This window comes from Tupaia chinensis, unplaced genomic scaffold (genome assembly GCF_000334495.1).
Source record: "Tupaia chinensis unplaced genomic scaffold, TupChi_1.0 Scaffold000361_2, whole genome shotgun sequence".
Lineage (NCBI taxonomy): Eukaryota > Metazoa > Chordata > Mammalia > Scandentia > Tupaiidae > Tupaia > Tupaia belangeri.
The window spans coordinates 3,992,250-4,009,352 of NW_006159858.1; the positions used below are offsets into that span (position 1 = coordinate 3,992,250).

The following is a 17,103-nucleotide window of genomic DNA, read 5'->3' on the forward strand; positions in this document are numbered from 1 at the left end:
AAGTGGAAGCAATAGTGAAACCGCTGGGATGTCTGGTACATGAATTGCAAGACTGGAAGGTAATTCAGTAGGCTAGAGTTCAGAATGAACAGTTAGGGCTGGATAGAGATAAGATCTAGATAAGATCTAGAGGTAAGTAGGAATCAGACTATGCGGGCCATCTATGCCATACTCTTTACATCCTATGTGAGGAGCTAGAAAGTGGTTTTATGATTTAAACAAGGAGATGATAAATTCAGATTATCTTTTTGTAAAACTCACTCTGATGATAGTGAATAGATTCAAAGATAGACTTTTTTTTTTTTTTAAGGAATGTTATATTCTCGTAATCCCATATTCTCTTTGTTGTTGTTTTCCAACCTCTCTCTCCCTACACACATGGAAGACTGTGAGTCTACTCATTCCCTAAGTGCAGGTGCCAGCCTTGGCAATGTGGCTAATCAGAATAACAGTGACGCACATGTGAGATAATGGTGGAAGAAAATGGTCAGATATGTAATCAAAGATTTAGCCAGAATTGATGGGAGAAAAAGAAGAGTCAGAAACAATTGTTCTGGCTCTGAGAATGGAGATAAATGAGGGGGCCATTCACTGAGAATGCAAAGGAAAAAAAAAAGAAGAAAAAATGGATTTGGGGGGACGTAGTAAATTATGTTTTGGAGATGCTGAGTTTGAGATGATTATGGGATGTACTGCTGGACTTCAGGCTATGTGGGTCTAAAGGTCAGAAGAGAGATCCAAGGTGGAGATGAAGATTTTTAAATCATCAAATTGTAATTTTTCACTGAAGCAATGTTAGTGGACAAGATGAGTAAAGGAGAGAAGGTAGAATGATAACAAAAGAAATTCAAGGATGGAACCCTAAGGTCCCATCAATATATTAGACATCAGTGGAAGAAGTGGAACCTATTAAAAGGACAGCTGGAGGCATAGTGGTTAAGATGGCTGGATCCCACACGGCCAACTGGTCTGAAAACCACGCCAGGTGCATGTGCATGTGTGCCCAAAATCCTGAGAAGAGAGTGTAGAACAAGGGATTGTTGCATGGTCATCTTCCTTGGGAGGTACTTTCTCACTTTCCCTCTCCCTCTCTCTCTCTCTATCCAGAAAACACCCAGATCCTATAGCAAAAATTCAAAAAGTAAAAAACAAAAGAATTACTGGAGAGGTAGGAGAAAAATTAGGAGCTTGTGGTACTGAGACAGCTTTATAAAGCAAGACATAGTCGACAATGTCAAAGACATAGTCAACAATGTCAAATACTGAAAGATAAGGAATGAGTGATATCCATGGGATTTCATGTCAAAGCCATTGGTGACCACAGTAGAAACATTAGAATAAAGTGACCATTTCAGAAGTCTTTCTTTTTTCTTTTCCTTTTCCTTTTCCTTTCCCTTTCCTCCTTCCTTCCTTCCTTCCTTCCTTCCTTCCTTCCTTCCTTCCTTTTGTTCTTTCTTTCTTTCTCTTTCTTTTTGTTGTATTTTGTCTGAGGGCATGTGTGCTTATTGGAGATAGAGAAGAAAGGTGAGAAAACACCTTCCATGGGGGATGGCCACACTGCAGTCACCTCTCCACTATTTCTTCCTCCCCCGGGATCTTGAGCACACACACACATGCACCCAGTGTGTTTTCCAAGCCACCAGGTTTGGGACTAGAACTGCGATGTCAGCCATGTGGAATCCTGCTGCCCCAACCACCACACCGTGGACTGGCCCACAGAAGCCTTTTTATATATAGGAAAATGTATTTCATATTTCAGAGGATGAACAATTTCCTGTAATGCAAGATCCAGTGTGTAACCATGGGAATTAGTGGCTCAGGTGGGTTCAGGAAGTGGATCATTTGAGCTGAGAAGGTTGACTAGACTTGTGCTCGTGGGCATTGATGTTTTGGAGGCAATAGCTGTGATCCAGGTGCCCAAGTGTTTAGTGGTTGATAGAAAGTGATCAGGAGCTTGTCAGATGACAGTGAATGAGGGATAGAGGATGATACCACTACACGGCATGAAAACCAAAGGGATAGGAGTCTTTACTTAAGGGTGGAGAAGCAAAGGCTTTGAAGTGGTATTGGGTAGCAGAAAGGCAGCTTACCTCACCTTTTAGAGTGAGGAGGTGATAAGAAAAACTAACATTCATTTGAGAATAGTATAGGAAAGCAGTGAATACATAGTCTTATGTATGTATGTATATATGTATTATAGAGAGATTTTTCACTGTAGGGCACATGTGCTCCCTAGGGAGACAAAGAGATAGAAAGCGAAAAATCACCCCTGGGGGAATGACCATGCCACAGTCTTTTCTCCTCCATTCTTCTCTTGGGATTTTGGGCATGCAGGCACATGCTCCCACTATGAGTTTCAAGCTGCCAGGTCTGGGATTCAAACTGCTGTCAACTACGTGGGAGTCCAGTGACGTAACCATTATGCCATCTGCTGGTTGCACACAATATTATTTAAGGATGAGATTCAAAAGGAAATTCATCAAAGGTTAACTTTTAGGACTTTTAAACCAGAATTTAGTAGTGGAGAGTGAACAGAGGTTTGGGAGAGAAAAGAGCAGTGGATACTGGGTTAAGTGAGAGCAAGCACAGAGTACCGTGGAAATGAGCTTATGGGGAAAAAAGCAATAGCCAGAGGCTTTGAGAAGTGACCAAGAAAGACAGGAGGGAATCCCAGTGAGGCTGGCCTGTTTCAGATTCTAGCAGAGTTTATCCTAGAGATCCCTGGTGGATGGAAGGACTCAAGTTTCCCTGCCAGGAGCTCGCTGACTGATCTGACTGTGGCTTTGAAGCACTCCCAGCTCAGATGGCACTGGCCCAACAGTACGATTTTTGTTCCCCAAAGCCTTACTGTGGTCAGAAACAGGTCTAACATCTGGGATATAGGAATCTTTTTTGGAAAGAGTCATCCAGGATCTGGCTTGATGTTGACTGACGAGACACCTTTGGCTTTGGTTATATTACGATGGAGTAATTGGTGAAGCTACTGCAGTGTCAAAGGAAGAGTCCAGATTGCAAGAGATGAAAGAGTGAGTGGGTGGTGAGGATAGTGGCACAGACCGCAGTTTGGAGAGTGTGCCTGTGAAATCCCATACCTTCACACCATGGTGCTCTGCCATGTGCGAATGCTTGCAGACATGTGGAGGCTGGGAGGACAGGGACGGAATAGCAAGAAGGTGGGAGGTGGGAGCGACTAATTAGTGAGAACAGTCAGCCCTTGGGACATGAAAGGCATTTCAAGCTGACCCACTAAGAAGCTCTGTCTGTGACTCAGCCGGCTGACTCCCTCTTTTCCTGTCATGTTTTAATTTTCTGTCTTTTCTTTAGTTTCTCAGGGTGGTAGAGTTGGACAGGTCTGAATTTGAGTGTTGGCCTGACTCTTCCTAGACATGTTTTTAAAGTTTCCTTGAGCCCTGCCTGGTTCTCTTCTGTCAATTGAAGATCAGCATATCTCCCCAAAAGCTATAGCCCTCACTGATCACCATCTTTCTGTCTTCTGGCCCTCAGCGGTTTCCATCTCCCTCTTACCTTAGTCCCTTCACATGATAACAATTTAAGAAAAAACAAAACATTTTTAGTTTTTTTTTTTTGGAGAGGTTTTCACTATAGGGCTCTTGCGCTCGCCAGACACAGAGAGAGAGAGAGACAGAGAAACAGAAAGTGAGAAATCATCCACCAGGGGGGATGGCCAAGCCACAATCCCCTGTCCTCCATCCTCCTCTCAGGATCTTGGGCACGCATGCACATGCGCCTGGCGTGAGTTTTAAGCCACTGGGTCTGGGACATGAACCGTGGTCGACTACGTGAGAGTCCAGTGACATAGCCATTACGCTAACTGCTGGTCCAAAACATTTTTAGTTTTAAGAATTTATTTATTTCAGGCTGCCCAGTGGCATGGTGGTTAAAGTGGTTGGATCCAACATGGCTGATGGAACAGTTCAAGTCCCCAGCCTGGTGGCTTAAAAACACACCAGACAAGTGTGTGTGCATGCCCAAAATCCCTAGAGGAGAATGGAGAAGAAAGGATTGCAGCATGGCCATCCCCATGGGGCAAGGGTGCTTTCATACTTTCTATCTCTCTTTCTCTCCAGTGAAAACACACACCTTATAGAAATAAGTAAATAAATGAGAAAAAAAATGTTTCTTCTGTGAGCAAGAAAGAGAGGGAGCACCCCCAATAAAGTCTTGCTATGACCACCCACTCCTAGCCCCAGGCAGCTCCACACCACAGGCACACACATATCTGGGGTACTTTGGAGATCGCCGGACATGAACAGAGAAATATCCACCCCCAAAAGTATTTTAAAGCAGGGCCGGCAAGTGGCGTGGTGGTTAAAGGCGCTGGACTCCCACATGGCCGACCACAGTTCAAGTCTCAGACCTGGTGGCTTGCTTTCTCACTTCCTTTCTCTCTATCTCTCTGTCTCTCTCTGATCAAACTGAAAAATAATAATGATATAATAATAAATAAAGTTAAATAAAATAATTCTTTAAAAAAAGTATTTTAAAGCACATTCTGTTGTATCTTATCATTTATTAGAATTTGAGTTGGTTCTTTATATTGTCTTTCCCACGAATATCTATATTTATAACCAATTGGAGGGTTTAAATATCAGTATAGGGATTTTGTGCTTTAATAGTTTAGTGATTCAGTGAGTGGTAAAATGAACAATGTGTAAGTTTGAAGTGACAGGAAGAGAAAATGTTGGGAAGATTCCTAGAACCAGTGAACATTTGTAGTAGGTGTCATAAGAAACTTTTAACATTCTTGAATGGCTTGTGAATTGGATGTGGGCGCTACATGGAACCTCCACAGCTTCAGGTGTGCTGTGGCAGGTGACTCCCCAGACTCCTGATTCAGTGGAACTCATTAACTTGACTCCATGTCTCCATGTCATTGTCAGGTCAGCACCAGTCCTGGCATCTCTGAAGTTCCCAGTTTCCAAGTAAAACGTGGGCTTATCCACACAACTCTGCACCTGTCATTTTGCCTATTTCCTCGGGAAAGCTAGGCCCAACCCTTTCTTTTCTTAACTGCCAGGACATGTTCTCAGTTGGCATAAGTCTTTGTGAACATTTATGTCAGTATTCAGATTCTCCATGGCCAGTGGCACTGGAAAATAGCAAAAGACACTTGAAATACCAAACTTATTTTTATCTCTTAAGCTCCTATATTGGCGGGAACCTAGTCATTATTTTTTTTTTTCTGGGTCTCATAACCACATGAAACATTTTGAAATTGGGGCCTAGAGGGACCAGCAGGTGGCATATAGTTAAGGCACTGCACTCCTATGTGGCCAATTGTGGTTCAGGTCCTGGACCCAGCAGCTTGAAACTCATGCTGGGCGCGTGTGCGTGCATACCTGAAATCTTGAGAGGAGATTGGAGGAGAAGCGATTAGGGCATGATCATCCCCCCTGGGAGATGATTTCTTACTTTCTCTCATACTCTGCCTGTCTCTGTCTCTTTGGCAAGTACAAACTCCCCCTAGCAAAAATCTCTATTTAAAAAAAATGGGGCCTAGAGTGCATTTTGTTTGTTCTCTCCTTCCCCTCAGCACACACCCTTTCCCCTTTCTTCCCCTTCCTACATTTTCCTTATTCACATTTGTTTTTTTACTTTTTGGGGGATGTCTAATTTCTTTTGGTCTCTTTGCTCTCCTAGTCTGTACTGTATATTTCCCTTCTTTTCAACTTTGAACTTAAGCCTTTAAAAACAGATTTCAAAGATAATGACTCCTTTATTTCCTAATACCATCCACGGATGTATTTCCCAGCCTGATCTTCTCGTGTTGTGTTTTTAAAAAGAGTTTCCTATCCAAGAGCCTGAAAAACTTAAGCAGTTGTAAGCTTTCAAATATCATTTTCAGGCCAACTTTGATCTTACATGCCAAGTTCATTGGTGGGGAAAAATTAAATATTTCCCATCTGCATCAATAACTAGTGTTCCAAAGGAAACTTCAAAGTTTTACTTGAGAGTTTAAGGAAGGGTAATTCCTTCCCTATCAAAGAGATAGGATGTTAGGAAAACCCAGAGCCCGTTTGTTTAGGACATATTCTAGTCTTGATTTTTCCCTGCCCCTTGCTTCCCCTCTAAATGTAAGCTCTTTGTCTTCTTCTTCTTCTTTTTTTTTTTTTTTTTTTTTTTTTTTTTTTTTTTTTTTTTTTTTTTTTTTTTTTTTTTTTTTTTTTTTTTTTTTTTTTTTTTTTTTTTTTTTTTGTTGGTCTTGCAAGAAATACTTTTACTACATTCTTTCAGATGACTGTTTTTGATTTAGAGGAGAAATCTGCACACAGTGGCTCAAATCTCCTTAGATATGGTGTTCATTCCTTCCAGCTTTTCATGTTTCAACTTTTACGGGGCCTGGCATACATCCACCACCAGCGCGTCCTTCACAGGGACTTGAAACCTCAGAACTTACTCATCAGTCACCTGGGAGAGCTCAAACTGGCTGATTTTGGTAAGTCGCCCCTTGACTCTCCTTCTGGGTTCTAAACAATGATGCTTTTGTGTGCACTTTTTTTAAAGCATTGAGTAGGTCTAGCCTTTGAAAACCGAAGGCCCAGAATATCAAACTACCTGACATATAGGAGTGTAAAACAAGAAATGAGGGGTGATCGGTAGCTTCTGAGGGGTCATAAGTCCCAGTATTCAGATGTCCACAACTTGGGCACTTAACTATCCCACTGTTCCCTTTAACAGAGAGATATTTGTATAGTAAACTATACGTTTCCCTAAATCAGAGTGGGTATACAAATTCTACCAGAATAGATCATGGTTATCCAGGATGGCAGGATTAAAGAGGTTACCCCCAGACTGTGGCGTGGACCCCTGCTGGAGTTGATGCTCTTTGTTCCTGCTCACCTGAGTATCTTTTACAGTGTGACTATACGGGTACCACATTCTTCCTCTGCATATCACTGTATCTGTCCATTTTGGCACTTACCACCATTCATAGCTATATTATTCACACACAAACACACACACACAACAAATACATACACATATGTGCGTGTGTGCACATGTAAGTATATATTTATGTGATGACTCTGTCCCCTCCGCTGACCTGTATTATGAGACAGCCTGGATCTGTTTTTGCTTATTGTTGTATCCTTGGTGCCTGTTACCATAGTAGATGCTCAATAAATATTTGTTGAAAAACTGGTGAGGTGAAGAACCACTCTTCTGTTTGACAAATGTCATATGGTGGTACTGTAGTTTCAGTACTTTATTTTGAAATAGCAGCTTTCTTCCTGGTGGGAGCATTTAAGAGACATTCATTCATCAATTCTTCACAACAGCAGGCTCATCTATTGAGGTTTGTCCCGAGTATAGATCATGTGATTCTATGCAATTAGCAGCTGACCAACAAAAGTACTCTTGTTTTTTCAAGAGGAGCTTTAAGGTCTTACTAAAATAACTGATATTGGTTAGCAGTCCCTAACCTTTATTAAACTTGGGGTTCTTGGGCTGCAAAAATGGAGGGTGATAATATTAGTCCTAAATTGAATTTAGTTGCTACTGCAGAGACCTAAAATTGAAGAGGTGTAATACACTAGAAGCTTCACTTTCTCTCATGTGACGGTTCTGACCTAAGAGTCAGAACCTATATGGTGGTCCCACGGTGTCTTTAGTTCAGGCTTCTCACATGTGGCTCCACCATGCCTAGTATATTCCCCCAAGTGCATATTTTAAAATGGCTCCCACCTCTTTCACAGCCCAGAGGAGGGAGGAAAGGGAAGCAGGATGCTCCACCTGTCCATTAAGAGCATCATCTGGAAGTTTACATGTCACCTCTGTTCATATGATGCAGACAAGACCCTACTCAGCTCACCACCCTGAGCAGCTAGGGAGGTTACATCTAGCAGTAAAATAGGCCAAAATTTAAGAATTTGCTTAATGAAGTGGCATACAAGAATTATTTATTAGAGTGTGTTTACTCAGCTAGTTAGATTCTCCCTGGCAGAGTGCATCACTTTGCCTCTCCAGGAAGGATCAGAACAATGAATTCCATACTTTTCCCTTTGGGCCAGGTCTTGCTCGAGCCAAGTCCATTCCCAGCCAGACATACTCTTCAGAAGTCGTGACTCTGTGGTACCGGCCTCCTGATGCTTTGCTGGGAGCTACTGAATATTCTTCAGAGCTCGACATATGGTAAGAGCTAGGGCCAAGAAAAAGAAGAAATGTGAGTCATCTTACCTGTGAGGACTGCTATATCATCCATCTTACACTTTTTTTCTTCAACTATAGTAGATCGCATGCAGGCACATGTGAGAGACAGGAGAGAGAGAGAAATGAGCACCTTCCCCAGGGTCTGGTCACACTACAATCCCCTTCCTCTAGCCTGCCAGCCCATCTGATCTTGGGCACTTGTGTGCATGCTGGTGTGTTTCAGGCTGATCAGGCTAGAGATTTAAATCGTGGTCACTCTGTAGGCTCTAGCTTCTCCTGATGAGTGCATTACTGCTATGCCATGGAGCTGGCCCTGTATTACATTTTAAATACTCATTCTAATAGCGACAATCACTATACATGGTGCTTTCAAATACACATCTCGTTTGATTTTTGCAATCATTCAGTTTTTATGGTTACAGAAACTGAGACCAGGTCAGCCCCGTAGTTAAGCAGGTAAGCTTCTGTGCATAGGGAGCTGAAATCCTGCATGGTTGACCGGTGTCTGAGGCCCAGCCCTGGTGGCTTGAAAAACACACCTGGTGCATATGCGTGTGCATGTGTGCATGTCCCAAGTCCTGATGGGATGAAGAAGTGGGGTAAAAAGGATTGTAGTATAATGATGCCCCATGGTGGGTGCTTTTTCTTTCTCTTTCTCTGGCAAGTGAACACGCCTCTTGGCAATAACATTTAAAACATTTTTTTAAGTTAAAAAAAAGTGAGACAGAGAGAGAGAGAAAGTCAGCTGGTGGCATGGTGGTTAAAGCAGCTGGATCCCACATGACTGTTTGCAGTTCAAGTCCTAGTCCCAGCAGTTTAAGAGACAGTACAAGCACATACGCATATGTGCCCAAAATCCTGAAAGGACAGTGAAGGAGAAGGGATTGCATTGTGGCCATCACCCCTCCCCCCACCCCCAGGGAGGGTGCTTTCTCACATTCCCTTTCTTGCCACCCCATGCCAATTCTTTTTCTAACTCATTGCTCTGGATTCTGCTCTCTTGAAAAAGTCTATATCTTTTCTGTGTCTGTGTTTCTGGTTTAAAAATGAGGGTAATACACTCTCCCAATCAGGCATCAAATGAAACGTAGTGCACGTGTAATGACTGGATATGGCGTAGACCCCACAGTCAAGGAGGCTCTCAGATTACCAGAGCCATAGTGTGGGTGGGATCCTCGCCATCCTAGAATCGCTGTGCACATCGTCTGGATCTTATTCCTGGAAGTATCCCCGTCACATGAGGGCCACAGTTTGGTGTGAGATGACTTAATGAGACATAGCCAGCTCCTCCAATACAATAAAACGTACAAGTTTATGGGGCCGGCAGGTGGTGTGGTGGTTAAGGTGGCTGGACTCCCACATAGCTGATCGCAGTTCAAGTCCCGGACCTGGCAACTTGCTTTCTCACTTTCCTTCTCTCTCTCTCTCTCTGGTCAACTTCAAAAAAATAAAATAAAATAATGACAATGAATACAATGAAATAAAAAATAATTCTTAAAAAATACAGGCTTCTTTTAACATCTTAGAAGGAAAGGTTTATATAAACACAAGTTCCTGTTTTAAAAAATCAATAATAGATTCTTTTTTAATTATACACTATACTAAAAAGCTCAACTAAGCTTTTGTATTTTCCAACGAATTGAAAAAGGTTGCAGAAAATTTTCTCCAGTGTATCGAGTCATTGATTTCTGATACCCAGTACCATTTCCAGAAATATCACTTGCTAGTCAAAACTCTCCTAAAACTGTCAGCTCACATGCACTGCACTGTCACTTCAAAGGCCTTTGGCAGGCTCTGGCTTGCTCAGTTCTTAATGATGGCTTCCTGGATACGTTTCACAGGCAGAGTGTAACTTTCACATATCAATTTTAAACTTTGTTTTATTATGGAATACTGAAAACATTCAAAAATATGTTTAACATGTATGTAGATAAGTGGTTCTCAACCAGGGCAATTTTGCCCCCTGGGGGATATTTGGCAATGTCTGGAGACAATTTTTGTTGTCATAGCTGGTTGGAAGGAGGTTGTCATTAACATCTAGTAGGTAAAGACCAGGGCTGTTGCTGAACATTCTGCAATGTGCAGGACAGCCTCCACGAAAAAGACTTACCCAGCCCCAAATGTCACTAGCGTGAGCATTGAGAAGGTTGATGTAGAGTAAGAAGCATGATAGGGTGAGCTCCATGAACCCACTACCCAGTGTCACAACTAGAACATAATAAACACTGTCACATCGACTGTGTCTCTGCTCCTCCACTGGAAGAGCTAGCTGAAGTTTTTTATGTCATCATTCCTGTCTCTATTTTTTTTTAAGAATTATTTATTTAATTTTATTTATTCATTCATTTTTTTTTTTTTTATTTGACACAGAGAGAGAGAGAGACTGGGTGGGGGTGGGAGGGTCAGAAAGCAAGCCATCAGGTCCGGGACTCAAACCATGCCATGTGGGCATGTCCAGCGCCTTAAGCCCCATGCCACTTGCTGGTTCCCCATCTCCCTTTTAAAAATAGGATTTTTAAATTTCATATATATCCTTAAAAATAGTATTTTAGTCTGTCCTGGTGGCGTAGTAGTAGCACAACACTGTATGATACTAAGGCCACTTGGGATAACCCTGAGTTTGCAGCCCAAGGTCTCCCTGTCCACTCAGAGCATACCCACATGTGCCTGTGATCCCAGCTGGCTCAGACTGGGGGACTTTTCAGTATGAGGACTCTCACAAGGATGTCCCTCTCTCTCTGTCGTGGATGAGATAAATATAAAGAACATGTTGTTTTGTCTTACCCTCTTTTGGGGTTCTATAAAAATGATATTAGAGTGTCAGTAGGTGATGTAGTGGTTAATGCACTTGACTCCCACTTGGTCGACCACGGTTTGAGTCCTGGACCCAACACCTTGAAAATCACATGTGCCTGTGTACCCAGAATCCCAACAGATAGAGAGGGCATTGCAGTGTGGCCATCCCCCATGGGATTGATTTCTTAGTGTCCCACTCTCTGTTTCTCTCCAACATGTGCATTCATCCTATGGTAAAACCTTAAAGACAAGAAATAAACAAACAAACAAAAATACAACCAGGCATGTGTGTGTGCTTGGAGAGGAGAATGGAAGAGAAGGGATAGTGGCATGGCCATCTCTCTGGGGGTAATTTCTCTCTTTCGCTCTCTGTCTTTCTCTGGTAAGTGCGCAAATCCTTATTGCAAAAATCTTTTTTTAAAAAACAGATGATATTGTATTGCCTTTCGTTTTCACTGATTGGCTTTTTTCCACTCATTGTGTTTCTAAGATTCACCCCATTGATCTATGTAGCTAACCTTTATTTCCTGTTGATGAGCATTTCAGTTTTTTAGGTTTTTTCTTGTTGTTGTTGTTGTTCTGTTTGTTTCTGCTATTTTGAACAAATGTGGTATTTATATTTAAGGTTTCTAGATACTTCACCTAGGGATAGACTTGCTGTGTCACAAGATGTGCAAATATTCAACTTTTTATAAAAAAGTGTCAAATTATGCTCCAAAGTGATTGTAACAGTTGATACAACATCCACATCTGTACCAACTTCATAATATTACATTTCTGAACTTATGCTGATCAAGCGAATGGAGTCACTAGAAGCTCGTTGTGATCTAAATGTGGATTTCCCTGAGTAATAATGAGGTTGGATATCTTTCTGAGGCTTATTTGCCATTTGTGTTTTCTCTTCTATGAAATTTGTTTCATGTGGTTTGTTCATTTTCTGTTGGTCTTTTGTCTCTCTCCATCTGCCTCCCTTCTCTCCCTCCCTTCTCTGTTGATTTATATGAGTTTTTCGTATATTCCAAATACTAATCTTTCATTAATTTTGTGTGTTGCAAGTAGTCTTTCCCTGTTTAGGGTTTATGTTTTCATATCTTTTTTTTTTTTTGGAAAGATTTTCACTATAGGGCACGTGCGCTTGCCAGACAGAGAGAGAGAGACATAGAGACAGAAAGTGAGAAATCACCCCCCCCAGGAGGGATGGTCACGCCGTAATCCCTTCTCCTCCATTCTCCTCTCGGGATCTTGGGCACTCAAGCACACGCGCCCGGCTTGAGTTTTAAGCCACCGGGTCCGGGATGCGAACCGCGGGTGACTATGTGGGAGTCCAGCGACATAGCCATTACGCCAACTGCTGGTTCCCTGTTTTCATATCTTGATGTTGCCTTTTTTTTTTTTTTTTGAGAGGTTTTTACTATAGGGCACATGTGCTCGCCAGACAGACAAAGAGACAGAAAGCGAGAAATCACCCCCCAGGGGGGATGGTCACGCCGTAATCCCTTCTCCTCCATTCTCCTCTTGGGATCTGGGGCACACATGCACATGCGCCCGGTGTGAGTTTTGAGCCACTAGGTCTGGGAAGCGAACCACAGTCGACTACGTGGGAGTCCAACGACATAGCCATTATGCTAACTGCTGGTCTCTTGATGCCTTTTTGAGCAAAGTTCTTAATTTCAATATCACTGACCTTATCTACTTTTTTCTTTTATGGTTATTTAGCCCTTTATTTTTCTTATTTTAAAAATCTTGGGCCAGCCAGTACCATGGTAGTTAAGGCAGCTAGATCTCACATGGCCAACTGCGCAATTCAAGTCTTAGACCTGACAGCTTGAAAAGCAGGCTGGGCTCCTGTGTTTGTGTGCCCAAAATCCCAAAAGGGGGGAGAAATGTAGGAGAAGGGATTGAGGCATGACTGTCCCCGTGTGGGAGTGTTTTCTCACTTTTTCTCTTTCTGTCTTTTTGTCTCTCACCAGCAAGAATAAGAGTCTTCTAGCAAAATTAAAAAAAAAAGAAAGAAAGAAAGAAAGAAAGAAAGAAAGAAAGAAAATCCTTCTTTCCCTGAGATCAGAATGATATTATCTAACACATTTTTAAAAATTGTTTTGTTTTGTTTTTAAGTTTAGTTTTTTGTTTGCTTGTTTTTTAGTTCTTGCTATAGAGCACATGTACTCACCAGAGGGGGGGTGGGGAAGAGAAAGTGAGAAATCATTCCCTAGGGAGGATGGCCATGCTGCAATCCCTTCTCTTCTTTTCCTCTCTGGGATTATGGGCTCACATGCACATGCATCTGATGTGATCTTCACACCATCCAGTCCAGGACTCAAACCTCACAGCTGATCATGTGGGACCCAGTGCCTTATCTTCCAGCCACCTGCTGGTCCCATCTAACACATTATTTTTAAGTGTTGTAAACTTTGTCCTTTTCCTTTAAATCTTTGATATATTGAAACTGACTTTTGACTATGCCAACCAGTTATTTCATCCCAATGTCTTCAATAATGTGCCAGGCCAAATCTCTGATAGCAAATTTCCATGAATTCCTACGTCTGTTTCTGGGCTCTCTGTTCCACTGCGATCAATTTATCTGTGTCTGTAGTAATGCCACACTGCATTGATGTCGATAGCTTTTAGTGATAGTAAATATCTGTAGAGTAAGTCTCTGTACCCGCTTCTCCTTCAAGAAAGTCTTGGCTCTTTTTACCTTCTGATTTTTCAAAATATAAATTTAGCATTTAAAGTTTCATGAAAAATCTGAGTGGGATATTCATTGGAATTGCAATGAAATTATAGTGCACCTGAAGAATTATGAGCATTTTATAATACAGTCTTTGATGTATGACAATGGTTTTACTTAAGATTTTTCAATTTCATGATGGTGAGAAAGCAATGCATATGCGATTGATACCACATTTCACGTAGCCATGTAACTATTTTGTTTTTCACTTCCAGTGTTGTATTGAACGAGATATCCAATACTTTATTATAAAATAGACCATATGTAAGATGATTTTGCCTGACTGTAGGCTAATGTAAACATGTTCTGAGCATGTTTATGGTAGGCTAGGCTAAGCTATGAGGTTGGTAGTTTAGGTGTATTAAATGCACTTTTGACTTAAAATATTTTCAGCCTACACATGTGTTTATCTGAACATAACCTCATTGTGAGTTGAGGAGCATCTATATTGTCTTCTAATTTTTGTTTGTTTTGCTGCAGGGCATGTGTACTCACTAGAGAAAGAAAGAGAGAGACAAAGAGAATGAGAAAGCACCCACCACCCCCAGGGCGGATGGCCGTGCCACCATCCCTTCTTTATTCTCCTCTCAGGATTTTGGGCACACACACAAGCAACTAGCATGTTTTTCAGGCCATGGATCCAAGACTTGAACAGTTGGCCATGTGAGATCCAGCTGCCTTAATAACCATGGCAGTGGCTGGCAGGCGGTGTTTGGCCGTGAATTTTTAAATATAATACATCACTTTATTCATATTATCATATATTTATTTATCCTTCAATGATTTTCAGTACAGTTTTAATTTTTTTTCTCTAATGTCTTACACACCTAAAGCAATGTTTCTCCTAAGTCTGTTTCATCATTCATTATTTCTTTTGGTTCTTGCATATGATGTCTTCTTTCCATCATGTTTAGTTGCTTTTGACAATGATAGGCTACTTTGTCTTGACGTTTTGTTTGTGGGATTTCTTTAAGGACTTGAATGAGATGTGTTCCTTCAGAAGGGATTTGTACTTGATGATGCCATTTGTACATGTATTTTTTAACTTATTATTTTTATTTTATATAAATGTTGGTCTACTACTTAGATTATGCTTCCTTAATACTAGTCTCTACTGAAAAACTAGGACTGGAGAAATGACTGATTCGAGACCAGCAGGTGGCATGGTGGTTAAGGGCTCTGGACTCTCACATAGCCAACACGGTTCAAGTCCCGGACCTGGTGGCTTGCTTTCTCTCTCTCTCTCTCTCATTCTGTCCCTCTTGAATCAAATTTAAAATAAATAAATAATTAAATCAATAAAATTAAATAAAATAATTCTTAAGAAAATTTTTTTAAAAAAAGAAATGGCTGATTCCAAGGCTGGAGCAGAGCCAGTTCAAGATGAGCCTGGAACATATTGTTGAGTCAGAAAATTAGTTTTCAAAGTGATAAGAAAAAAAGGGGGGGTATGTCAAAGGACATGGGAAATAGATGTAAGAGGCGTCACTGGACAAATCTGGGATAATTTGAGCATAAATGTAAATAATAAAAGTAAGAGGTGTTAGTCAATTGATTCAGATAAAAATACTTCAAGTCCATACTGAAGACAGCTAGCAAGCTAGTTAGAGAGATAAAAACAGAAGCTCCTTCTTACAGTACAGTGTCAAATAATAATTGGAGAAGAAACGACAAAGTTCAAAAATCACTGTTTTGCCACCAATAAACTGATAATTGGCTGAAGCCAGAATCATCACCACTAAGCTAGAAGAGGCAAGTTTAACAAGGAATAGATATTTACATAGTCTCAAAATACGTCTTCACAGATTATTTATTAATTACAAGGAAAAAATAACGGCAGGAGAAAAGGTTGGCAGACAACATCTTCATGAAGTGATTAAAGTTAATACTATGTATAATGGGTCTGACTGACATCATGTGCCTTCTAATATCATGCACTGAGAAAGATATAATATAATTTATGTGATATTTCTTTAAAAATAGCATAACTTGAAACTGATCATGAAGAAACATCAGATAAACCTACTCTGAAGGACATTCTACATAGTACTTATCCGTACTCGTTAGAAGTGTCAAGGTTTTAAATGCAAAGACTGAGGAACTGGTCCAGATTAAAGGAGAATGCAGAGACACAACAACTAAATTCAGTTCATGGTCCTAGACTGGAATACCAGGGGAAATGGAACTATGAAGAACACTATGGGGACAATGCGTAAAATTTAAATATGGACTATGGATTAGATAGTGGAACTGAATCAATGTTAATTTCCTGATTTTGATCATTGTGTTGTTATGTAAGAGAATGATTCTGTTCTTAGAAAATGCCCATATAAATATTTATGGATGGGGGCCTGCAGGCGGCATGGTGGTTAAGGGCACTGGATTCCCACATGGCCAGCCGTGGTTCAAGTCCCAGACCTGGCAGCTTGCTTTCTCTTTTTCTTTCTCTCTCTCTCCATCTCTCTCTGGTCAAATTAAATAATAGTAACAATAACAGCAACAACAACAAATGGAATTAAATAAATAAATAATTCCTTAAAAAATATTTAAGGGTGAGGTCGACCACGGTTCGAGTCCTGGACCCGGTGACTTAAACTCACGCTGGGTGCGTGTGCGTGCGTGCCCAAGATCCCAAGAGGAGAATGGAAGAGAAGGGATTGCAGCGTGGCCATCCCCCCTGGGGGGTGATTTCTTGCTTTCCGTCTCTCTATCTCTCTCTGTCTTTCTGGTGAGCACACACGCCCTATAGCAAAAACCTCTCAAAAAAAAAAAAAAAGTTTAAGGGTGAAGAGTAATGATACCTGTAATTTACTTTCTAACACTTTAGGAACAATTATTGTGCAGTTGGGAAAGTCATGATTCATTTTTGGATAGAAAAACAAAAGAAAAATACATCATAACTTTTCTGACAACCCAATACATAGAGATATAGGAAGAAATGAAATGAAAATAGCAAACACTGACAATGACTGAATCTGTCTAAATGACATAAGAGAATTCTTTCTATTCTTCTTGCAACTTTTCTATAAGCTTGAAATTATTTCAAAATTATAAGTTGAAAACAAATAAAGAAAAACCTGGTCTTTCACCAAAGATAGTGTACTCAGCAATGGCCTAGTGCATGATCAGTGTTTGTAATTATTTTGTGTGTGTTTGAGAAGAATATATATTCCCTAATTGTTGGCTACAGATTTTTATAGATTTTCAAAAATTTAAGATTGTCGTGTAATCCAAATCTTCATTGTATAATTTTTATCTGTTTAATCTATCAAAGTAAGAAGCATATTGAAATTGTTTATTGTATTGTTGATCATTTTTATCCATTTTTCCTACATATCTTTGAAGTTATTTTCATTAAGTGCAAATTAAAATTAAAGCTGTTTATTATTTTTTTCAAACACGTTAGC

The 17,103-nt window shown here is 40.7% G+C and overlaps 1 protein-coding gene across 2 annotated transcripts in view; it reads left to right on the plus strand.

Moving 5' to 3' along the window:
- CDK15 (cyclin dependent kinase 15) overlaps positions 1-17,103 on the plus strand; it is a 156,439-nt gene that overhangs the window by 30,605 nt on the left and 108,731 nt on the right. For both annotated transcript variants that reach the window (XM_027773650.1, XM_027773649.1), the window contains exons 7-8: positions 6,334-6,457; positions 8,031-8,151. In XM_027773650.1, coding sequence (XP_027629451.1) covers positions 6,334-6,457; positions 8,031-8,151 — 245 coding nt within the window. The remainder of the gene's footprint in view (positions 1-6,333; positions 6,458-8,030; positions 8,152-17,103) is intronic.